General features: G+C 41.5%; 1 protein-coding gene across 1 annotated transcript in view; it reads right to left on the reverse strand.

Moving 5' to 3' along the window:
- DNAH3 (dynein axonemal heavy chain 3) overlaps window positions 1-25,648 on the reverse strand; it is a 156,437-nt gene that overhangs the window by 79,714 nt on the left and 51,075 nt on the right. Inside the window, exons 21-34 of the mRNA XM_029949934.1 lie at window positions 25,241-25,357; window positions 24,262-24,441; window positions 22,714-22,850; window positions 18,316-18,517; window positions 17,067-17,159; window positions 14,662-14,772; window positions 11,366-11,480; window positions 8,377-8,575; window positions 6,778-6,886; window positions 6,437-6,550; window positions 5,524-5,700; window positions 3,442-3,533; window positions 2,116-2,335; window positions 1,189-1,323 (exon numbers count right to left, since the gene is read on the reverse strand). Of these exons, the coding sequence (XP_029805794.1) occupies window positions 1,189-1,323; window positions 2,116-2,335; window positions 3,442-3,533; window positions 5,524-5,700; window positions 6,437-6,550; window positions 6,778-6,886; window positions 8,377-8,575; window positions 11,366-11,480; window positions 14,662-14,772; window positions 17,067-17,159; window positions 18,316-18,517; window positions 22,714-22,850; window positions 24,262-24,441; window positions 25,241-25,357 (2,001 nt within the window). The remainder of the gene's footprint in view (window positions 1-1,188; window positions 1,324-2,115; window positions 2,336-3,441; window positions 3,534-5,523; window positions 5,701-6,436; window positions 6,551-6,777; window positions 6,887-8,376; window positions 8,576-11,365; window positions 11,481-14,661; window positions 14,773-17,066; window positions 17,160-18,315; window positions 18,518-22,713; window positions 22,851-24,261; window positions 24,442-25,240; window positions 25,358-25,648) is intronic.

Genomic DNA, 25,648 nt, shown 5'->3' on the forward strand with positions numbered 1-25,648 from the left:
CTGGGGAGAAGGAGAGAGAGAGAGAGAGAGAGAGAGAGAGAGAGAGAGAGAGAGAGAGAGAGAGAGAATCCCAAGCAGGTTACTGGCTGTCAGTGCAGAGCCCGACTCAGGGCTCAATCTCATGAACCAAACAATGATATCATGACCTGAGATGAAATCAAGAGTCTGACGCTCAACCCAGCCACCCAGGTGCCCCTCTCTTTGCTTTTAAAGGGGAAAAGGAAACAGTGGTCATTTTAGCACATTGCACTTAAATTGGAAACTTCCTTTTTTGAGGCCTAAATGTAGTTCTGACTTGATTAGAACTCTCAACAGATAAAAGGGTTTTTCCAAGCCAAGCCCCATGCTGTAAAATATAAATGATCTTCCTCGTAATTGGTTCCAGGGTTCCAGAGTAGTTCTTTACCAGCACAACTCAAAGTTAATCTGGAGACCTTTACTGAAGCCATTTGGAAAGCAATGCTCTTTTTCCTTCTAAGCTTGAACCTGGGACAATCTATGTCTGAGGCTGCTGGGAACCCAAATGAGAATGAAATTTTAACTCAGAGAGAGAGCCCAGAAATGAAGAGAAAGTTTCCTGGATCCTGCTGTGTCTGAGGCCAACACACACTTGGGCTCTTCAAGTTAGGTAAATGAAGAGGCTCCCTTCTGTTGACTAAGGTAGTTTGAGTTGGGTTTCTTTTTTTTTTTTAATGTTTTATTTATTTTTGATACAGGAGAGACAGAGCATGAGAGGGGGAGGGTCAGAGAGAGAAGGAGACACAGAACTGGAAGCAGGCTCCAGGCTCTGAGCTAGCTGTCAGCACAGAGCCTGACGCGGGGCTCAAACCCACGAATGTGAGATCTGACCTGAGCTGAAGTCGGAGGCTTAACCGACTGAGCCACCCAGGCACCCCTGAGTTGGGTTTCTATCACTGGAAACTGAGAAAGTCCTGACTAGTTCAAGACCAGTGCCCCAACGGTTTTGGTTCATCTCCAAAATTTTAAAAAAGGAATGCTAAGGAAGATGGTCAGAGGAAAAACATTGGATTTTAACTTCAATTCCTGGAAATGAGACCTGAAGGCACTTCCATTTCTATTCTGGCACCTCTGAATGCCATCACTCTGTTCCAATCAACCATAATTCTAATCCCTGACTTAAGTGAATAGTAAAACATGTACACTCTTGTACAGATACAGGAAACCAACCTGGATAATTTTCCCAATAAACCAAGGTACCGGCTGGAGATTCATCTTTTTGATGTTCTCATTCAACACTTCCATAAAAACTTCATAGTCTGGCTGTGGGAGAACAACTCCAGGAAACAAATCTGATATAATTCCCTGTTAACAAGAATTTGAGAGAAGATGGAAAGGATAAATTGTTGGGGGCATGACCTCGACATTTTCTGAAAATGAGATTCACAGACAGAAGAAGTCTTTGTAAAATTCCAAACCTCATTTTTCTGTGCCAAAACTTATCCACAATTACAAATTCCAACACTATCTGTAAAATATGATTTCCCTCCCAAATAATTTTTAGGCCTCAAATATTAATAAGTCTGTATTATCTTCCAGTTATTATACTAGGAGTGAATAAGATAGTTAATTTCTGTCTTTATGGAGCTCACAGCCTGATAAGGAAGAGCAGCATTAGAATAATTACAAAAGAAAACTACATTTGGTAACAAAAAAAAAAACCTATCCAAAACCAATAGCATATATTATTCTATCAGTGAAACCATTTTTATTAAAATCAAAAACTAGGGGTGCCTGGGTGGCTCGTCAGTTGGGCATCTGACTTGGGCTAAGGTCATGATTTTGTGGCCTGTGAGTTTGAGCCCCATGTTGGGTTCTGTGCTGCCAGCTCCAAGCCTGGAGCCTGCTTGGGATTCTGTGCCTTTCTCTCTCTCTAACCCTCTCACCACCTCACAAAAATAAGTAATAAAAACATTAAATTTTTTTTAAAAATCAAGAACTAGACAGGGATAGTGCTTTCACACTATCTAACATTTGGAGGAGAATGTCTGGTGGCGGGGGGGGGGGCTGGCTGGAGAGGGAAAGGGTGCCAAAGAAATAGTTCATCTTCAGAAACTGAGTCCCAGCACTTGGCCAAGGTCCCAAAGCACTGCATACCTGAAACAGAGGGACATCTTGAGCCAAAAACTTGGCCAGGTTGACATCAAGCAAGGCCCGGAGCAACAGGACACTCTCATTCTCCTCAGGATACTTGAGCTTCAGGTTGCCAGCAGCAGTGAGCACAGACTTGACCGCACGCATGCCGTAGTCATAGTGATGCTGTGAGGACAGCTGCTCTGAGCACAGGCGGTAGGTCGCAACAATCTTCTGGGCGAGACTGGGAGAGCAGAGACATGTCTGCAAGACCACCCGAGAGGACCAGCTCCTGCTCAGCAGACATCCCTGTGCCCTGTCCCTCAGGACCCAGACCTGCTCATAGACTTGATGGAGAAGCCCCATCATTTGAAGTCCTTTTAACAATTACCATGAGAGCTAAGGAAGTGTTCTCTTTCAAAGTTAGGAAGAAAAAGAGCAAGCACACACACATGTATACCCAACCTACTAGACAAGAAATTATATGGGTATATACTTTTATGCATATATGTGAATGTACAAGGGCGCGCACACACACACATGCATAAACACACATTTTGCAAGAAATATCAAGCTACCAACAATGTTAATCCCTGGAAAATGGGACTCAGGGTCACTGAAAAGAAACTTGCTTTTTTTTACTTCTATAACATAACCATTTTTTTTCCATATCTGTGCTTTACTTTTACAGTCAATAAATGGGGGTGTCTGGGTGGCTCAGTCACAGTTAAGCGTCTGACTTCACCTCAGGTCATGATCTCAGAGTTCGTGGGTTTGAGCCTCACACTGGCATCTGTGCTCTGTGCTGACACCTCAGAGCCTGGCGTCTGCTTCAGATTTTGTGTCTCCCTCTCTCTCTGCCCCTCCTCCACTCACACTATGTGTGTGTCTCTCTCTTTCTCAAAAATAAAATAAACATTAAAAAAATTTAAGTCAATAAATGTTATGCTGTTAACAATGTTAACTCTAAATTATACTAAAAATTTCCTCTTCAATCTTGGAATAATTTCATGTTTTAAAGTCTTGCCTTAAGCTGTGTGTGTGTGTGTGTGTGTGTGTGTGTGTGTGTGTGTGTGTAGACAGGATTGGGATAAAGAGGAGATGAGTGGTCGATTTCTTTAACTGAAGTCCAGGTATATATAAAGAGAGAGGAGGCCCTTTCTTGGGAATTTGTACCATTTCCTGGTCAGGACCAAAGCCAGGGCTATGTTGCTGTCAGATCAACCAGGGAGCGGAAGCCCCTTTCTCATTTCTCTCTTTTCTTCTAATGGGTACCCTACCTTGAATCCACCACACAAAAGACACTCTTTCAGGACCTTTAGGACCTACTGGAAAGCCAATATAACATACCTTCTGGAATCCAAAAACCCCATGGAATAGAGGGAGATTTCCCCAATCAGGGCATAATCTGGCACCATCATGGCAACTGTCCGGAATAAGGCCTAGAAAACAAATAGCCAAAAAAAAAAAGAAAGAAAAAAGAAAAAAGAAAAAGAAAAGAAATGGCTACTGAGAACCTGAACACATACAGTTAACTCTGGGAGAAGGTATATTTACAGATACAAAGGGAAGCAGCAAAGTCATTCACACCATTCGGTGAGATCAAGGAAAGAAAAGCAGGAGGACAAGTCAATGTTGAGGAACCATCTTTTTTGGGCACATCCAATGCCAAACTAACCTCCCCACTGGCCCTGTCCACATACATGTTGTCACACTGGGTCCCTCAATGGTTATGTGGAAGGCCTTAGGTGCTGGTATTCTAACAACATCTCATTCCCCTATGCCAAACGAGTACGGTTCAACTGTCAGACCCTTCCTATGTTCAATAAGGACAGAGGAAGTCATTTAGGAATGCAGGACCAATATTTATCCTAAGAGTCTTGAAGTCAGACAGATACTGATCTGAGTCCTTGCACTGCTGCCTACTGGCTGCTGGCAAGTAATGTAACCCCTCTAGTTATTTTGCCTCAAAATGGGCCAACAATTGTATTGTTCTCATGAGAACAAATGTTGCTGTATGAATGAAGTGCTTAGAAAGTTGTGTGGCATATAAGTGAGTGTTCAATAAACATCAGCTGTTGTTATTACCTTAGATCTCACAGAAGTTCAAATAGTTAGAGGTGGAGCCAGGACTGGACCCCAGGCTTCCTGACACCCCCCTGGTGATTTCTACTATACCATACTGTCTCATGAAAGCTGCTTATGCAGACTCGACAGCGTTGTTGGCTGGGAGGGTGCGGCAGGAGGTGGGGGGATTACAATGGTTGGATGGTAAAAATGAGAAATGTGGGTCCACATTTGGTGCTCACTGGCCTATGCTGGCCTAGAGGAGAGGAGCCATTCCTAAGGGTCTCCCTGACACTTTACCCTTTGGGGGGCAGCGGGGAGAAGTGTCTGAATAAGACTGCAGAGCACTAATCAGATGTGTTTCTGGCATGTGAAGTATTCATATGGGTTTGGCTGGTCTCTCTTGTGTCTTCCACTCGAGATGGAATTAATAACATAGAAGAAAATCCATAAGGAAGCAGGCCTGGAAGTCTCTTTCTGGTCCCTCTTTTCACACAGTTGGGTACTAGGGTCTCTTCCCACAGGAGATTCAGCCATCTTGTACTTCGGGTTTTTTCCTCCCACGAGAGGAGAATCTACAGCCTATTCCATTGAAGATGGTCTAGTTGACTCTTTCCCTTCAGAGGGACTTCGTTCTTCACTAGCAGCAGGGCCAGTAGCTATTGCCATGGTTGCAACTCAGGCCAGCTCAGCAGCAAGCACTGGGGACACATATACTTCCTTGTCCTCACTGCAGCTGGTTGGAACAGCCTATTTTGGTACAGACACCACTTTGGCTTAATTAGCCTGGTAATAAAAGGGAGCTCCATGGGGTTCACTAGGTTTACCAGAGCTCTCTGTGTCTACCTTTAATGCTGTCTTATTAGGTGTTTTTGTTTGTCTTTCAGTGATTTTTTTTCTCTTTTGCATTTAGCCAGAATCATGCAATCAGATTACATGTAAAAATCCAAATGTCTGGCTTTTCCTGAAAAATGAGAAGATGGGACAATTTCTGCTTGGCAACAGTAGGCTGGGGGCTAAGTAAGGGCTGCTCCCTCTAAGGGGGCATTCGTCAGAGTCTCTACCACACCCAGCTGGCTCTTCTCATTGACCCCCTGTAGACAACAGAAATAGTGACTCTTGTTCTAGTGTTCATTGTCTTCTAATCGCCATTGTTCATTATGGATATATGCCCCTCCCCCATGAGACCTTACTGGGGCAATAGTTGGGTTCTGGGGCCTAACTTACTACCATTGTTGCTCCACTATTAATTCTCACCACTGAAAAATGTCACCCATTATTTACCTTCTCTGTGAGATTCTCTGTTACCTTCAGAGGTTTCTACACCATAAAATACTCCCAGAATTTATACATGCTCATGTTTACCTTGAGGTTATCAGGCAGCTCAGCCCTGCCAGCATACCCAGGGTTCATGGTGATGAAGACAGCGCAGGTTGGGTTCAGAGAGAGCTCAGTGCCTTCAAAGATGAATGTCTTTAGCTTCCGGATAATGGCTTGTTGAATGCTGAGAATCTGCTGAGCCACCACAGACAGCACTTCTACCTAGGGTGGGAATAGCAGGCTGATGTGAGCCCCTGCTCTGACAGCCACCACCCCACTCTGCCAGAGTCCCCTTCACTTACCAATGAAAAAACCCATATACCTGAGAATCAGACCTTCACCTTCAAAATTAGAAGCATGATTTGGGGTTTTGGTAAAGAAATGTGTGTGTGTGTGTGTGTGTGTGTGTGTGTGTGTGTGTTACTAGTTTCCATAGTATTTTCTCTCTGTTCCAGCACCTAGCATAATGCTTGACCCACAGTATGTACAGTGTTTATGGGTTCCCATTGCATGTTTACATTTCCTGACATAATTCCCCACCCAAATAGAATTAATCACCCCCTTTTTGTGATGCCTCTTTTGTACCACTACCATAGACTTCTATCATATTCTATGTGTTTCACTTAATTTTTATTTCCCTTTGCTAAATTATAACATTCAGAGGGCAAAATCATTTCTTACTCATCTTTGTGCCATGAACAATTGCAGAGTATCTGACATATACTAGCTGCTCAATAAATTTTTGAATGAAGGAGTAAAGGAATGAATATACTAAGGATGCACATGTGTATAAAATATGCACTTTGTCTCCTTGGGACTGTTTTTGTTTAGTTCATTGAGTACTTACTCGTGCAGCATTCTTAGAGGAGAGATAAGGCCCTATCACTGAGGAACTAAGAGCCCAGAAAAAGGCCCCTGCATGGCAAATCCCTGCTCTGTAGTCCCATTGCAGCATTACCTCAATCCTGTTGAACTCATCAAAGCAGGCCCATGCTCCAGCCTGGGCCAGTCCCTTGAAGAACTTCCCCATGGCTTTGTAATCCAAACCATCTGAGCAGTTGAAGACCACACACTAGAGAGAGAGAACATGGGCACCATTAGGGGTAGGTTCCCTCAGATCTGAATGACCCTTCACCATAAAACAGGGGTGTGGCTCCTCTCTTCCTATTCTACTGCAGGAGCTGGGGCCCAACTCTGCCTCTCTCACCCTAAACCATCTTGAACTTGATGCCAACTCCCCTGGACAGGAGTCCAGAGAGGGATGGGAAGAGAGGGTGAGAACAGACAGCATTTCCCTACCTGCTTGGCCAAAGCTTTGGCCAGATCTTTGGTGGTTTCTGTCTTGCCTGTACCAGCTGGTCCCTCTGGAGCTCCCCCAAGGTTCAGCTTCAAAGCCCCCATCAATGTCCTAAGGAAAGAAAATAAGAATTTGGTGCCCAAGTTTTAAGACACAGGAAAGAAACTGACTTTTGCTTTATTTTGCTTTGACTCAAATAACAAATGGCTTTACATTTTTTCCCTCATTATATGACCAGCATATTATCATTGTAAAAAAATTCTGTTTTACTCAGTACTGTAATCTTAGAGCCTGGTGCATGCATGGGTGGTACCCATAAACATTTGTCTGAGTGAATGACTGAATGGATAAATGAAGACATACATAAATGAATCAAGTGAAAGTAAAAAATTTTCATAAACTCCACACACCAAAGATCACCAGTGCTAATGGAGTGGTGAAAATAAATCTATTTTATTTCTTCCACTGAATTATAAACTCTTGAGTTCAGGACCTGTATTTGATTCAGTTTGATATAATAGGGGCAAAATAAATGTTAGACATTCATGATGTGTTAAGTGTGGCTCCACTGCCCCTTGTAGGAACACACCATTTTATAATTATCTGAGTATATCTCTCTCACCTGAGCCCATTAGACTGAGGGTTTCTTGAGGTCATGCATGGGGCACAGGAGACTTTAAGAAATGACTATTGAATAATAGATGAAAAAAAATTAATGAATGAAGAACAAAAATCACAGAACACAGAAAATAGGTGATTGAGGACTTTAAAAGGAGAAAATACTCAGCAAGTATCTTTTTAATTAAAAAGATTCCACTTTAAGGAATATACAAAATCAAAGAAAATCTAAATATCACCAAGTTGACACATTCATAAAGTTCAGATTTCTAATGTTATGAATACCAAGGAAAGTGGCAAAGCACTTTGCTGGGCACAGAATGACTACATCTTGCCATCAGACTGGCTGGCTGAGCCTGGAGACTTCCTTGCCTGAGTCCTCCCCCTGGCCCCTTTTGTATCTTCTGTCCATGGGATCTCCAACTCCTGCCACTGGGGAGTTTTCTACTTAAATACTGTAGCACTTTTTAAAGTTTATTTATTTTTAGAGAGAGAGAGAAAACTAGAGAGCACACAAGGGAGGGGCACAGAGAGAGAGGGAGAAAGAGAACCCCAATAGGCTCCGCGCTGTCAGTGCAGAGCCTGATACAGGGCCCCATCCCACGAACCATGAAATCATGACTTAAGCTGAAATCAAGAGTTGGACGCTTAACTGACTGAGTCACCCAGGCACCCCAGTATTGTGGCATTTTTAAGGACAGACATCAACATTTTGCTTGTTGTTTTGGCCACATTACTTTGCATTAGGACTCCTACTGGATTCTCATTTCTGGCCTAAGGCCTAATTTCCACACCCATTGTGGGACCATGATCATTAAAAGCAAAATTCTACAATCTGAGAATCTGAAACGTAGAGGGCAAAGGTCACACACTCGAGATGCTCCACACCTTCCTCTCCAGAAGGTTTTCCTTCTAGGATTCTATTCACCTTTCAGGTCTTGGTGGCTGGGGCGGGGGAGGGGGAGGAGGGGGAGGCAGCTTACCTGTAGCAGCGGTCAGTGAGGGGTGTAATCACCAGTCGAGGGGAGTTCCCCAGGTACTCATAGCCATACAAGACTTCTGTAGTGATCATCTGCACCTGTACGTCCTTTGAATCCCAGTAGTAACGCAGCTGGGAGATCCACTGGAAATCATTCAGATCACAGATATTATCCTCAGATAACTTGGCCACCACATCACGAGCTATTGGGACAGATGCAGACATGGAAACACACAAATGCAGAGCATCAGCATACTCATATGTCCAGAGACTGCTCAGGAGGTCTGAGGAAACTATCCAGGCCACCGTTTACTCTCCAGTTTCAAGTTCAACTAGTATCCCTGCCCACCCCTAACCTACAGGCAGCAATATCTTTCGGAAGCTGGACTCTGCCCCTCCCAAGAAGCCTGGCAGAGAACGTGCTGCACTGCCTTCTCAGACAGTACAGCAGAGTCACGAAAAGTGCATACTCTGGGGGCACCTGGGTGGCTCAGTTGGTTAAGTATCCAGCTTCGGCTCAGGTCATGATCTCGCGGTTCATGGGTTTGAGCCCCGCATCGCGCTCTGTGCTGACAGCTGAGAGCCTGGAGCCTGTTTCAGATTCTGTGTCTCCCTCTCTCTCTGACCTTTCCCTGCTCACGCTGTCCCTCTCCGTCTCTCAAAAATAAATAAAAACCATTAAAAAAAAAAGTGTGTACTCTGACTGTTGGATCCAAATTCTGGTTCTGCCATTAACCAGCTACGTGACTTTTGGCAAGTTACTCAACCTCTCTTGAGTTGCATAATCTGTACAATGGGGATAACAGAGTATCTATCCTCTAGTTATAATAACTAGGGTAATTATAAGGTTATAAGGAGGACTAACTGTATATACAATTTACCCTTGAACAACATGGGGGTTGGGGTGCCTCCTCACTGTAGTCAAAAATCTGCATATAACTTCTGACTTCCTTCAAATCTAATTACTAATAGCCTATTGTTGACTGGAAGCCTTACAGATAACAAGCAGTCAATTAACACATATTTTGTAAGTTACATGTATTATATACCGTATTCTTAAAATAAAGTAAGCTAGAAAAATACTATAATGAAAATCATTAGGAAGAGAAAATACATTTACAGTACTGTATTGTACTTATTTAAAAAATTTGCTTATATGTGGACCCATTAAGTTCAAACCCATATTGCTCAAGGGTGAACTGTATATACATACACGTATATACACACATATGTACACATACATGTGTAAATACATAAATATATATCCACATATATATGCAGATACAGATAGATGCAAGAAAGAAAGAAAAAGAAAGACTATATAAATATTAGCTACTGTTATCGTTCCTAAATCCTTTGGGGACTGACCCAGAGAGATTTGCAATAAGTAGTAGCCCCAAATGCTGTCAAATCCCCAGTATGGCCCTTTTGGCCCTGTTCCAGGCTTCTAGGATATCCTAGGAGAATACAATCAGCTTGACCTGATGCAGTTGGCAATGGACGGGGTCTCCTGAACCCAATGTTAGATATAGTCTCTCCATCTGGGGGCCTGAGAAACCAGATGGGAGATATGTTTCTGGGTTTCCTTCTTTCTCCCATAGGATTATGAGCCTAATTTAATTTTCTCGCAGTGACAGGAGCCTTGAAGCTGAAGAATAAACAGAAGTTTATGAGAATCATTAGTTATTTTTTACGGGATGCTTGGATGAGAGCTATTGAGATCTCATAACTAGGACAGCAACCTGAATTTAGTATCTCAGAAACCTAACTTTGCAAAGGGACACTTCTGTAAGTCTACTGCCCCTCTGTGAAGAGACATAGAGACGTCTTCTTCACGACAGTAAAATCCAAAACCCTCCAGAGAAGAGTCCTTGAAGATTACACTAACAGATCTTCCGTCCTTCCTGAGGAATTTTATTCCCCTCCAGGTTCTTCAGAGAAACCACAGAGTAGTAGCATAAATAGGGGTCTCCATGAGGGACCCAAGAGGAAGATGAATCTCAAGAGACTGATTTGGGGATGCCTGCATGATGCAGTGTGTGTGTGTGCACGTGTGCGTGCCTGAGTGTTTATGTGCATATGTGTGAACAGAACCGCTCTGGGGAGAACCCTAGGCAGTAACCACACGTCCACTTATTACCCCTACCAGAAGAAGTTCACATTCTCCCTTCTCTCTCCCTGATTTCATGCTTGTCTATCCAAGCAAAATTAAATAGAAGTGAGCATCAACCTTAAGGAGAACAAGATGCCACAAAATGTCAGTAGGAAGCTGGGTGTATGAACGAGAGAGACACTGTTTCCAGGCAACCAGCTAGTCCAGCCCTAGATTCCTTGGCGGTGATGGAGTGAGGGTAAGGGGGTGGTTTGTTTTATATAAAGACCCCAGTTCTTCCTCCTCCTCCTCTCCATTTTTTTTTAAAGGAAGTGCTGTAAGGCATTATCTCTCACCCGCTCTCTCCCTGCATACACTGCCCATGTCCAGTCTCTTGGGCTTGGAATCAGACAGACACAGAATTACCATTAAATCAATTACATCATATTACAAAACAGCTTCTGCTACTTAGTAGCCATATGTGTCTCTGGTAAGTGATTTAACTCTCTAAGCCTCAGGTTCTTAATTTGTGAAGGGTGTATAAAAATGAGATAATATATGTCAAGCACTGAGCACAAGGCCCTGCACCTGGTGGGTGTTCAAAAATATTAAGTATGCCTCAAGAAATTGTTCCAAGTTGGTGAATCTTAGAAATGGCTTTGGCCATCACAGTCTCAGTGAGAGCCCTGCTTAGGGTCCCCTGGAAATAAGGGAGGGGAAAATGAGCTGGAGATTCACAGAAGCCCTTGACTTCTTACCCCCTCACCTTACTCACAGTTGGAGAAGCCTCTCCCTAACGGGAAAGGAGACCCTGAATCACTCCATCCAGGAGAATGGAGAGCAGCAAGCCTGGCCGCTACTCCCAGACAGTCAGCAATGCCAGGGAAACCTCCTTGCTCACCGTGGACATCGATGACCGTGAGGGCCCCCAGGGTGAGTCGAGCCCCGCTGCTCAGCTTCCCTCGAACCAGCTGGACAATCTGTGCAATCTGATTGTTGCTCTTTTTCAGAAAATCCTGGCAAGGGCAGAGGAGGGGACATCTGGTTAAACTGGATTCTCCTCTGTAACCCCCTCTTGGGAATTGGCACCATCCACCAGCCCATGGTCCAAGCCATTCCTCCAGCAACCTTTCCTTCATTCCCTTCATTAACCTTGAGACATATTTCAAATACATTATGCTAAGTGAAAGAAGTCAGATTGGAAAGGCCATATACCTTGACCTTATTGTTATGGTACTGTGGAAAAGACAAAATAAAGGAGCAGACAACAGCGTGGTAGTTGCCAGAGGTGTGGAACAGGGGAAGGGATTGCTACAAAGGAGGTAAAGGGAACTTTTGGGGGAATGCCACTGCTGTATATCTTGATTGTGATGGTGGTTGCACAAATGTATGTGTTGAAACTCAGAACTGTTCACTAAAAAGGGTGAATTTTACTGTATATAAATTACGCAGTAAATCAGAATTTTAAAACATTTTGAAACTTTTTCAGATTAAAGGAGACACAGGAGATGTGAAAAGTAAATGTATGTAAACCATGATCCTGGAACAGATCCTGGATCAAACAAAAAGACCTAACTGGGGCAAATGGCTACATGTTCTATAGGGGCACCTTGGTGGCTCAGTTGGTTAGATGTCTGACCCTTGGTTTTGATTCAGGTCATGATCTTGTGGTTCAGGGGATCTAGGCCTGGATCAAGCTCTGCACTGACAGTGCTTGGAATTCCTGCTTGGAATTCTCTCTGTTCCTCTCTCTGCCCCTCCGTGCTTATGTTCTATCTCTCTCAAAAAATAAGCAAACATTAAGTGATAAAATAAAATAAAATAAAAGGTCTATAAGATTATATAAGAATGTATCTTGCATCGATGTTGGTTTCCTGATTTGGATAATCATATGTGGCTATTTAGGATGTTAATATTGGGTGAATCTGGATATGAGAACTCTCTGCATTATTTTTGCAACATTATTTGTAAGTCTGATATTACTTTGAAATAAAGAGTTAAAAATAGAAATAAATTTTAAAGGGGGAAAAAAGTGAGACCACCTTAGTTTCATCTCTCACCTTCCCCACTTCCTAGCTATGCAGTTCTGGGAGAAATAGAGTTACCCACTGAGTCTCAGTCTCCTGTTTTGTTGAGTCTAGATAATTTCAGCTATCTCTTGGAGCTGTTTTGAAGATTAAATGAAATACTGAAGCCCAGGGCACAATGTAAATATAGCATCCAGCAAATATTAAAAAAAAAAAAAAGCCTTTTCAATGCCTCCCCATTATTGTCCTTGCTGTGAGTCTAGAAAACTCTTGGTGATGCATCTTTTTGTTTTTTTTAAAGATTTTATTTTTAAGTAATCTGTACACTCAATGTGGGGCTCAAACTCACAACCTCAAGATCAAGAGTTCCATGCTCTGCCAACTGAGCCAGTCAGGCACCCCTCCCCACATCTTTCTTAACCACATTCATTTCTTAGCTATTCTGGACCAGAGTGCCTTCAATTGCTGGACTGTACCACATTTTTCATCTTCAGACTTTTGCACATTCTGGTCTTTCTCTCTCTCTGGAATATTCTTTCTCCTGTTCTTTGCTTGGCTAATCTCTGTTTACATTTTAGGTCTCCTTTTAGATAGCATTTTCCTGGGAAATCATCTCTAACCCTAACTTCTCTCTTCTCTCCTTCCTTCCCATGCTTCCTGGATCCCTGTGGTTTCTTCATCACATTCCTATTGAGGAGACTTTTAATCTCCTCCACTAGACTGTAAATCCATGAAGACAGGGACCATGTCTCTCTCATTCACTTCTAATTCCTTTGCCTTGTAGCATCGGCTCAGCACAGGGCAGGTGTCAGAGAAATAATTGTTAAAGGAACAGTAGATGGATGGATGGGTGCTGAGCCACATCATGTGGCATACATGTACTCTAGGGCACTGATGTGAGATAGGAAGCAGTCTCTCCTTTTACAGGTAGGAAAACTGGGGCACAGAGATGCAGTCACAAAAATCAGAACTTTTTAGTGTCTCAAAAGTTTGAAATGAAATACATGAAAACAGTCTGCAAGTATGAAGTCTATTTGTAGGAATTATCAACCTGGAATCTGTAGAAATTTGAACCCTGGTCACAACAAATGTTCTTATTTTAAGATATAAAGCAAAATACAATAAATTGAAATATTTTCTGGTCTGTAGCCAGTCATCTACAGGGGGAATAAGAGAAGGTCTGATGAGACAAACATGGGAAACTATTCCATGGTAGAAAGGGAATGGAGTTACAATTCATTTGTTCAGTAAATATTTAGCACTTACTATGTACTCAGCATTGCAGTAACTCCTGGAAATATAATAATGAACAAAACAGACACAGTCTCTGCCCTGTGGGATTCATAGCCTGGGCTCTACTACTGACTTATTTGCTAGCATCTCATTTAACATATGCAGAGTATATGCATATATATATGTGTGTGTGTATATATATATACACACACACATATATGCCGAGTATAATGTTGTACTACAACGTGATGCACTGTGGCGCATTGAAGAGCCAAGAAGACTGAGACTCTGGTTAAGTAACTTGCCCGTGGTCACATGGCTAACAAGGCAAAGCACAGGATCTGAACCCAAGTCCATCCACGTCTTTTTTTTTTTTAAGGTTTATTTATTTATTTTGAAAGAGAGAGAATGTACATGTATGTGGTGGGGAGGGACAGAGAGAGAACGGGAGAGAGAGAGAATTCCAAGCAGGCTCTGTGCTGTCAGTGCAGTTCCCAACACGGGGCTTGAAGCCATGAACCGTGACCTGAGCTGAAATTAAGAGTTGGACATTTAACTGACTGCGCCACCCAGGCATCCCCCAAGTCCATCCAGGTCTTGAATTCTCAAGCACTGGTTTCAACAGAAGGAGTTAACTGGAAATATGCATGTCTGGATCTGAGGACAAGGAGCACTTGAGCATTCTTGATCTTAAAAGAAAGCTGAACAAAGGGCTGTCGATGCACTTGTGTTGAACTGCAGGTGGCAAGAAGTGGTAACAGTGGAAGAAAAGGGGAAAACAGGACCAGGTGGTATTTTGGCCCTGGAAAAAGAGGTCTCTGTTGATGTTATTTTTTCTTTATTGTTGTTTAGAAAATAGGGCTACTTTAAATATATGTCATTTAAATCCTAATTGAGTTTGAATCTCCTCTGCAAGTTTCATGACAGGCTCACTTACCGGTAGGGTCTTTTCAACCAGGGCTTGGGACACCTCCTTGGTCCAAAAGATGGAAGAGACACAGATAACCACCTGGCCAGGCCACTGCAAGACCCACTGATTACGAGGGACCTGGAAAGGCGTGGGGGCGGGGGGAGCAGGTGGTAGGGTCAGTTCATCCTGTGTGGTTTAAACCAACATCTGAAAAACATCCCCTACTACCTTACCCCCTCAACAAATACAAAATCCTCCTCCACCCTCAGAAGCTACTAGGCTTGACATCTCTGGGATTGCTGATTTATGTCTTCCTCCCTGAATTTAATGAAAGAGAAAAAAAAATCATCAACAATCTCATCAACTTGTTTTTAAGTTCCCAATCCAAGGATTGTACATGGTTATAATCAAGGTGCTATTGCTTGAAAAGATGTGAGTTCTTTGTGTGCAATCTTTCATTTATGCATGTGAGAGGGTTTTCGCTTTTTTAATATTTTTACATTATAGTACTTGTTTTGCTTGTTGGTGGTGTTTGCTTATTTAATACATCTGTCAAGGACAGAAATTACATGCTGTTTTTTCCCCCCCGTAGGGAGTGTGTCTTAGGTTTTTCCCTTATTATTTTCTTTACTTTTTTTTCCTCTTCTTTTTTTGGTGGTGGTGGTGGTTATGTTTAAATGAAGTTGCTTTTACAGCACCAAAGACTTAATCATCCATTTCCTATATAAAAGGTAGCTACTTTTTTGCATGGACCTCAAGTATACTGTAGTGTAGAGGAAAAGTATTAAGCAGGCTGTGTTTTAGCTTATGGGCAAGTAATTGTATCATGTATCTTGAATGTATCATAGATAAGCTGCTATATAATGATTGCCACTTCAGATAGCTGTGAAATTAGGTGATTAACTAGTTGGTACTTAACCTTCTAATTTCTGTATAAGTCTAATTACATGAAATAGAAGTGGGGGTTTTGATTTTTTACTTTGCTTTTCTGTTTGAAGTGTCATTGTAATTACTGTATTGTAAATGACAGAAAATAATTGCATATGTTAAAAAAATAAATTGTGTTATAAAAAAAATCAAGGTGCTATTTAGAGAGTTCTCTAACTCTTCTTGATGGCTATATAATATTGCACTGCTGTGCCAGTTTCCTTGGCCATGGAGATGCAGTCACAAAAACAGTACCCCCTCAAACTTGTTTTTAAAATACAGATCTTACAAACTAAGGCCAGAGGGCTAAATCTGGCCTTGCTTCTGTTTCTATAAATAAAGTTTTATTATAACACAGCCACATCCGTTGTTTACCTATCATCCAAGACTGCTTTTGTGTGATCCATAGAGCTGAAGACACTATAAAAACATTTACTTTACAGAAAATGTTTGCTGACTCTTGCTATATATAGATGCAACTGCATGAAATAATTTAATACAGGTAGCCATTTTTCCTTAATTTTTTATTTAAAATAGATCATAGGACAAAGGATTGGCCTTTCCTTTACAATGTACTACTATCAAGAGGGACAGCAGGGTCAGTACCCTGTACTTAAAACTTTCTTTTTAATATTTATTTATTTATTTATTTATTTATTGAGAGAGAGAGAGAGAGTGAGTGAGAGAGAGAGAGAGAGAGAGAGAGAGAGAGAGAGCGAGCATGAACAGAGAAGGGGCAGAGAGAGAGGGAGACACAGAATATGAAGCAGGCTCCAGGCTCCAAGCTGTCAGTGCAGAACCTGATGTAGGGCTCAAACTCACGAACCATGAGACCATGACCTGAGCTGAAGTTGGGATGCTTAACCGACTGAGCCACCCAGGTACCCCAGTATCCCACACTTCAGTGGGAAGGTGTTAATTGAATATTTTTTTGTTTGATGGAAAAGGTCATGGGGGTGGGGCCCTGAAAAGCAAGGAGAAAAGGCACCAAAATTAAGGAGCACAGAGACCTGATCTGCCTACATTTAACCTTGCTTGGAGCTGGCTGAAGGGTGCCTGCCACCAGTTCTTTTTCTTTTGGATTTCTTCGGTCGTGGCTGCTTCCCCTAAATCTCTGGGAGTTTAATGAGTTGTACTATTCAGGGCTTGTGTAATGGAAACTGAAAGCCTAGAAGGGGAAATACTTAATTGGAAGGGGCTCTAAAAAGACCTCATACCATCAAGTCGTTTCACAGAAAGAACTTGGCAGGGAGCAGCCAGAGGGTTCCAGCTAACGATGGTGTCTTGTCCCAGCTGCTTCTGTCTCACCAGAAATATGTATATTACCCCCAAGATCCACAAGGAAATAAGAGAGAGGCACGGAGGGGTCAGTTGTAACCCAGCAGGATTAGCGTGAGTTTTGGTAGAAGACAGAGGCGTGGTTAGAACTGATCCATTTAACCTTCTCCCCAGAGTTGTGGTTGCTGTACCAACACCCTGGCACATACACACCAACTCTCATTTACCTGGACATATGCTTCGATCCCAAGTCTGATAACCTCCTGCATGCTGGCAAGCATCATCTGCTCCACCTTCTGGAGCCACTTTTCCACCATGCCCTGTGAGATGAGACAAAGGAGGAGTGAGTTAGCCAAGCCCAGAGGGAGGCATCATGGGCAGAACCCAAGCTTTCTCTCTGGACCAAGGCTAGAGGGAGGCCGAAGGTCTAACACCCTTTCAAGCCAATATTCTTTAATTATGTGTTTTATATTTATTTACTTATTTATATTTTCTTATTCTAGGAAGACGTATTACATAAAACGGGAAATGGGGGATTTTATACACGCATTTCATGTCATTTTTGGAAACAGACAACTTCTAAGGAACCAAATTACACATTTATGTTTCAGTTCATAAAATAAATTGTTCACTTCTAATGAGCAATTCTAATTTTTGCCTTATTCCAGTGGTTCCCAAACTTTACTGTACACTGGAATCATTTGGAGAATCCTAAAAATTATGGATACCTGACTTCCACTACCAGCCATTTTGATTTGTTATGGGATGCAACCTGGGCATTTGGATTCTTTTTAAAGCTTTACATGTAATTCAAATATGTAGGAAATTATTCAGCTTTATAACTTAAGGTAACTTCAGGCACCTGTGAGCCAGCTCATGTCTGTTTGGTAACATGACTCCTGGTTGTTACAACTTATATGTGTGGCTGGCAAAAATGGTTAACAAACCCAAGCCAAGAGTACTTGTCTAATTCTACTCAATGGTGCTGTCATGTTCAGCAGAAGAGGGAATGATTTATATCTTACTCATTATATAAGGACACTTGTATCAAAACCTGAGTAAAATGGCAATGATTTCATAATGTTTTATTGAGCTTTAAAGACACCTGTCCCAGAAAGCTGTCTGACCAGATCACTTTTAACTGGACTCTGACCACGGAGATCTGAACAGCATCAGCTGTTGGGTCCGATGACTGCTATTGCCTCCACATCAAGTTTGGTTGAAATCCTCCCACAAATTTAATGCATCACATGGATTGCAGTATAATCCTTGTCTTAGAGATGGACAAATGGAGATTTGGAAAGATTAAGCAATTTCCCAAAGTCGCCCAGTCCTTAAGCTGTGGAACCCAGGTGTTCCATACCCACGCAGTATGGAATTCAAGTCCAAGTGCTTAACCTATCAGTATGCTCCCTGCCTCTCTTTGTATTGCTCTGTTATGGAGAAAAGAATGAAAATAAGTAAGAGGAGAGTTACTTTGGCTTGAGCTGGGTAGATTTTCTGTTTGAATGGAATAGTTTCTTTTTCTGAGCTGATCATGCCTACAATTTCCAGATTGTCTGTAAACTCTAGCTTGGCAATTCCTTCAAAGCACTTCTTCAAGTGTGGTTGCACGCGGAGGGGGTCCTTGGTCTCTGACAAGATCTCCAGCAGCTCATCATTTGACAGGAAGAAGAACCTATTCCAAAGCAAAGGAGGATGGCAAATCTCTTTTGAGAACCTCTTTTCCCAAGAAGGTGATACTTCCCAACAGGTAGATGACACCCCATGAACACCAGATATGTTCTAGAGTCTTCTGTAAGACATAGAGGGTGGAGGCAGTTTTGACTCAGAGCAAGACAAAGGATGAAAGCTGGTATAGTGAATTTAATATGGTTTAGGTTTAGGGGTGGAGTGCTACCTTTTGGAAGAAACCTGGATACAGCAGTGGTTCTCAACTTTGCCTGCACTCTAGAATCACCTGCAGAGCTTGTAAAAAAAAAAAAAAAAAACAAACTCCAATACCAACGTTCCACTGCCTAGAAAGTCTAATATAATTGATTTGGGTTGGTTCTGAGGATTTAAATTGTGTAAAGTCCCAGGTGATTCTAATACACTGTCAGTACAGAACCACTATTAGAAGGAGAGAGAAGACTTCCTTGTCTTTATTTCCAGGTATAACAGAAAACGTTACAGGTGTGAAATAAGAAGTACATTATTAATGGACCTATCTGATGTGGAGAACAAAGGCAAAAGGAAATGTAGATAAAATTAGATTTCCTTACAATTTGCGGACCATTGCCAAATACTCAAGATAGGTAGAGTATGACATTCCTCCAGGAACTCACAACTGTCTTAATATTAATACTTTTCTAGAGGCAAAGGCAGCCTTCACTTGACAATAGCCAGACTGCCAGGATTCTGTAAATCTTCTTTAACATATGAAAATCCTTGTGGAAACTTCATTTGTCCAACCCCTACCCCCAGCTCCAAAGTAGATGATCAATTGCTCCTCCCAATCCCAAAGCAGCTCTCTCTGCCCAGGGGTCCTGTCCCTGTGCTTTATTTATTTATTTATTTATTTATTTATTTATTTGAGAGCAAGCAGAGGTGTGGCAAAGGGAGAGGTGGGGTCAGGGAGAGAGAGAGAGAGAGAGAGAGAGAGAGCGCGAGCGTGAGCAAGTTCCATATTCCGTGCAGAACCCATGTAGGGCTGGATCCCATGACCCTGGGATTGTGACCTGAGCTGAAATCAGGAGCTAGACACTCAACCCATTGAGCCACCCAGGTGCCCCTCTGTGTTTTAATAAAACCACATTTTTTGCACTTGAAACATCTCAAGAATTCTTTCTTGACTGTTAATTCCCAGACCACACATTAAATCACTATCTATATGCAGAGGCCTTTACCTCAGGTCTTAAGTTAGAAATGGTAGAATCATTCTTTTACTTAGGCCCTTAAGGCAACAACCACAACCTTCAGAAAATGTTCAACAGACAAACCTCTATTTTACAGACAAACTGTAACCATCAAACTGAAAAGTCCCATAATGGAGGGACCATATATATGGTCTTCACTGTATATGGTGGATTATAAAAATGGCCATGATATTTATGGTTCCTCTCTACAAGAGGTCAGATCTATTTTCACATGTCTCAAACATGGCCAGGCTCTGTGTACTGCTTTGGGCAAAAGACTATAGCAAACCAGCATTTGTGCACATTCCAAGCCTAGACATCAAGAAGCCTTACAGCCTCCCCTCTTTCTGGCCTTGGGAACCCTGTGACCACCACCATGTGAATAAACCCAGGCTAGCTTTCTAGAGGATGAAAGACATGTGGCCCAAATATCCTGGTTGCCCCAACCAAAAGGAAGCCAACCACTAGATAAGTGATTGAGGCCATCAACTCCCAGCTGATTAGAGTCACAAAAATGAGCCCTGATGACACCAGAAGAGCCCCCCTGCTGATCCCAGCCCTATTTGCAAGCCCACAGAATTGTGAGCTAGATAAACAGTTGCTGTATTAAGCTTCTAAGTTATGGGGAGGTGTGTTATGTAGCAAAGCAAATTAATGGATTATAGCTACAGTGCTGAACAGATAGGAAGAGTTCAATAATTACTGGTTGGCAGACTGACATACCAATATCTAATGAGGATATTAATTTCTCCCACTGCCAAGGAAAATTCAACAGGTGATCTCTATGGACTCATCAAGTGTGATAATGAATAGGCTCAAAGGCCATAAGAGTAATAATTAAATTACTTGGATAATTTAACATAAAATCATTAGCACTTCATATTTTCAAGATAAAATTAATTCCAAATATGTGAAATTATTCAGTAATTTTTTAAAATATTTTATTTATTTTTGATACAGAGAGAGACAGAGCATGAGAGGGGGAGGGGCAGAGAGAGAGAAGGAGACACAGACCCAGAAGCAGGCTCCAGGCTCTGAGCTAGCTCAAAGGCCATAAGAGTTATAATTAAATTACTTGGATAATTTAACATAAAATCATTAGCACTTCATATTTTCAAGATAAAATTAATTTCAAATATGTGAAATTATTCAGTAATTTTTTAAAATATTTTATTTATTTTTGATACAGAGAGAGACAGAGCATGAGAGGGGGAGGGGCAGAGAGAGAGAAGGAGACACAGACCCAGAAGCAGGCTCCAGGCTCTGAGCTAGCTCTCAGCACAGAGCCTGACGCGGGGCTCGAACCCACAAACGTGAGATCTGACCTGAGCTGAAGTCAGAGGCTTAACTGACTGAGCCACCCAGGCGCCCCTCAGTAATGTTTTTAAAGTGTTTTCTGAGAGTGTTTGACTTTACTCTTTAAAAATGCAGAATATTGAGATATTCATGGTGAGAATGTGTGTGTGTGTGTGTGTGTGTGTGTGTGTGTGTGTGTGTGTGTGTGTAACTTAGGGACAAAGGAGTGTCAGAGAGATTAAATAATAGTATCTTATACAGATTGCCTGAATTGAATTCTCACTTGTCCATTTACCAGTCTCATGTCTTCTGTTTCCTTATTTGTAAAAAAGAATAATAATAATGCTTCCAACTTCATAGGATTATTGTGAGTTTAAATAAGTTAATACATGTAAGGGACTTAGAGCAGTGTCCTGGCATATGGTAAGTGCTGTGTTAGTGTTGGCTATTATTCATGTTTTTATAAAGAATAACAGGAATGGGTATAGAACTAAGAGCCCAAATCTCAGGGGTTTCCTCTTCCTAAGTTTTGTGCTTCCAAGTTAAGGTTTTTTCCATGACTTTGCTGAATTTATGTTGTCCAATACTGAAAGCCATTAGCCATATGTGGTTATCTACATTATAAAATTAACATTAAATACATTAAAAATTCATTTTCTCAGGCAGCTTAGCCACATTTAAAGTGCTATGTAGCTGCATGCACCTAATGGCTACTGTATTGGATAGCACAAAGACAGAACATTCTGTCACTGTAGAAAGTTCTATCACACAATGCTGCATGAAATATACACCAATGACATTTCTGAATCCTAAACAAACCATTAAAAAAAATTTGTGGTGGAGGGGCACCTGGCTGTCTCTGTAGAGCATATCACTCAATCTCAGGGTCATAAGTTCAAGCTCTGCATTGGCATGGAGCTTACTTAATTAAAAAATATTTTTTTAATTTGAGGCGGAAAATAGGAAACTAATTTTGTCTCCATACAAGGGAACACTAAAATTTACTTTTCTTAAAAGCAAATTTAGATCAAACCTACATCCTAATTTAAATTAAATGACATGGAGTGACATACATAGGTATCAGAAATAAGGATCCTCTTTCTGAAACCAACCCTCTAAAATGACTTTGACGCAGAAGGAAAAATATAAATATTTAACAAGAGTCGAATATTTATAAACATACCTACCAAAACCTGCAAAATTTTGTGGCAAAAACATTAAACTGTTTAGATGGCTAAATGTTTTACATGCATTATCTCATTAATCTGCACAACATATGAGGTAGGAGCCATAATTATATTTCTGTTTTGCAGTGGAGATCCTAAGACTCAGGTACACTTGCTAAAAGTCTCAAGATTAGTAAGTGGAAGCTGGGACTCAAACAGAGAACTGTTTAACTCCCAACTCTAGGCTCTTCATCATGACTATCCCTTTAAGTGGGTATTTGACCACGATGGTTGGCCAAAGTGTGGATTTGGTTCCCACTGGTGTCCATTCAACCTAATTATAAACGATGGCCAGAAAGACATGCCCTACTTCTGAAAGCTGTCTTGTGAGGAATGGAAAACCAGGAAAGACTATGAAATAGATTGGTAGAAGCCAACTCTCAGGATGGAAAATGTAATTCTACCTATATATGGGTCAAAAAGGCAACTCCAAACAAAAGAACAGTACTGAATACCTGGGAAAAAACAGTCTCTTCTTCTCCAAGTAATCATTCAGCCCCTTCTGGATATCATCTAATAGGAGGTTGGCTTCCTGAAGCCTCTCAGCCATCCGTGGCTGGTCTGCTGCCACCAGAACCCTGGTATCTTTCACCTTGATTCCATCAAGAAAAAAAAAAAGAAAGAAAAGAAAGAGAATCATCGTGGGGTTCCTAGATTCTGAGACTGATCATTATAATGAGTGTATGACCAGCCCACCGACTATTGACTTCCCTGCCCAGCTAACTTCCTAATCCCACAAGGGTGAATGTTCATACAACAAAATCCTCTTCCTCTGGACATAGTTGACTCCTGATATAAAAACCTTCCAGGGCTCCTGGGTAGCTCAGTCAGTTAAGTGACTTCGGCTCAGGTCATGATCTCATGGTTCATGGATATGAGTCCCGTGTCAGGCTCTGTGCTGACAGCTTAGAGGCTGGAGCCTGCTTTGGACCCCTCTCTCTCTACCTCTCCCCTGCTTGTGTGTGTGCATATGCTTGCTGTCTCTGTCTGTCTGTCTCTCTCTCAAAAATAAACATAAAAAACTTTTTAAAAAAGCCTTCCATTTTGTACAACTCCTGGGAGCATCCCACTATTTGTTAGATGAGATACTGCCCAATTTATGAATTGTTTAAAAAAGCCAGTTTGATTTTTTTAATTTATTCAGTTGAATGTTTGTTACTGAACACCTGCAACTGGAGAATATGAACTAATATGGAGTCGAAGGGAGAAAAATATCATGAAAACTGGCTCCACTGGCTGGGCAATATAAACTCCCACTAATGGAAATAAATATTCTTGAGGTCAATTCTTTATAAGTGAGCCCCAATTTGAGTACACTTGACTTTCTCTTACTGGATACTCCTGAGTGCCCTGGATACCCAGTAAACTCATCCTAGAAGGCTTGTTTCCAATGTTGCCCTTTTGCCTTGTTTCCAGTGTTGCCTTTCTTGACACTCCCAGGCAACTAAATCACTCTTCTGTGTTCTAAAAGCTTTTTATATACACTACTATTATAGCTCTTTTATTTACCTCCGACTCTCTCCTCACAAGACAGTAAATTCTCTGAAGGCAGAACTCATATACTAGTCATCTTCAAGTTATTTTCTGACTGTTAATTCAATGCTGGGTACTGAATGAACATTTGTTAAATAACTAGGTAACTGAATATGGAGAATGATTTGAATTCTAAAATGATCCTCAATCTATAAAAGTTCTATTGCATTATCATGTGACACAGTCTTCTACCTCATTAGGAATGAGAACTAAATCATAAAAACTGCTAACAGTTAGTTGCCTCTAAGGAGGTGGCTTTCAAAAGGCCTCCACTCTCTGTACTATATTTTTGTACATTTGAATTTTTAGTAACAACTTTCAAAATTAGAAAAAAATTATAAAAATATCACATTGAAGAAATCTAGTTTACTTATAAATTTCAAGGGACATGGCTATGATGTGCAATGAGGAACATCTGTACGGCATCCCACATTCCTGACAGTGAGATGTGCTAGGGAGTGAAAACTTACTGCTTGGGACATGAGTGATTTCCAGTAGCTATCAACAGTAGCAAACTTCCTGCCCTCTTCTGGCATCTGGGCTATGATGTCCTCTGAGGTGAAGATCATTTCCAGGTATAGCCAGGTGGCTTGGCATTTCAACCAGGCCTCCAAAATCTCCTGCACACGAACCAGCTTTTCTTCCCACTTCTGTGAATTTAGCATTTCATATCTGAATCATTAACCTGCCACTCTGCAACACAGGCTCATTGCCTGAACAAATTGGATGAATTCATTCATTCATTTGCTCATTCGCTTATTTCAAAAAACATGTATTGAGTATTTGCCCCCAATGTTCTGCCATTGGTATAGGCAACCTGGATACAGCAATGAAAGAAACAAGAGTCCTTGCCCTCATGCAGTTTTTCCGGTGGAATAATATTAATAGCATCTATAACACTTACTCTGTGACAAGTGATAGTCTGAATCCTTTATGTATGTGAAACCTGTTTAATCCAACAGATTTATGAGGGAGATACTATTACAAATCTCACTTTACAGATGCAGAAATGGACATACAACAGTTCAAGTAAGTTGCCCAAGGTCACACAACAAGGTACAAAGCCAGAATTTGAACCCAGGCAGACTGGCTTGAGTCTGTGCCCTTAGCTTATGCCATTTCTACAAATGATGAGGAAAGAGAGGAGCCCAACCCCCTGCCCTTACATAGTTTATATTCTAGATTACTCTAGCTCATAAAATACTTTCCAAATGTATTTTTATTCAGCACATTAAAATCATCTCATCTTCTCTTTTGGCAGACTCCTGCAAAGGCTCAGCGTGCCATATGCTTACTTGGATGGTTATTGCTTCCAGTCTTGCGTGATTTATTTTCTCCAATCAGGAAAAAATGAGCTTCTTTGTTAACTGAACTTAAAAATCTTCTCCCTCCTCCAGCAAACCCAGAGCTAATGAAACATCACGAACCCTCAACTTCATTTCCTCTTACCCGGCATTCTGCTTCTATTGGTTTGATGAATGGGGAGCCACACATGGTCTGGGTCTTTATCACGTGATCATCAAGTAACAGCTGAATGTCATCAACAGCACACAAGATGCTTGTATTCTGTGAATAAAGATTTTCCGACCAGTCAAAACCACAAGACCACCCCCCCCACACACACTTTTCATGCTGATCTCCAAAGGCCCCACAGCTTAGATCTCTACCAAAATGGAACAGAAATCTGTCTCACAGGGCATGGAATTTCTATTTTCTTCCTTGAAAGTGTTCTTAAAGACATTTATTTTCTACCTCCTTTGCAGCAATCAAATATGGTCCCAGCCCAGACTGGCAACTGGTATCTGTTGGGGACAGGGTGGGGGATGGTATATAATTATAGTCCCTTCTCTATGTTCC

Source organism: Suricata suricatta, chromosome 8 (assembly GCF_006229205.1).
Source record: "Suricata suricatta isolate VVHF042 chromosome 8, meerkat_22Aug2017_6uvM2_HiC, whole genome shotgun sequence".
Taxonomy (NCBI): domain Eukaryota; kingdom Metazoa; phylum Chordata; class Mammalia; order Carnivora; family Herpestidae; genus Suricata; species Suricata suricatta.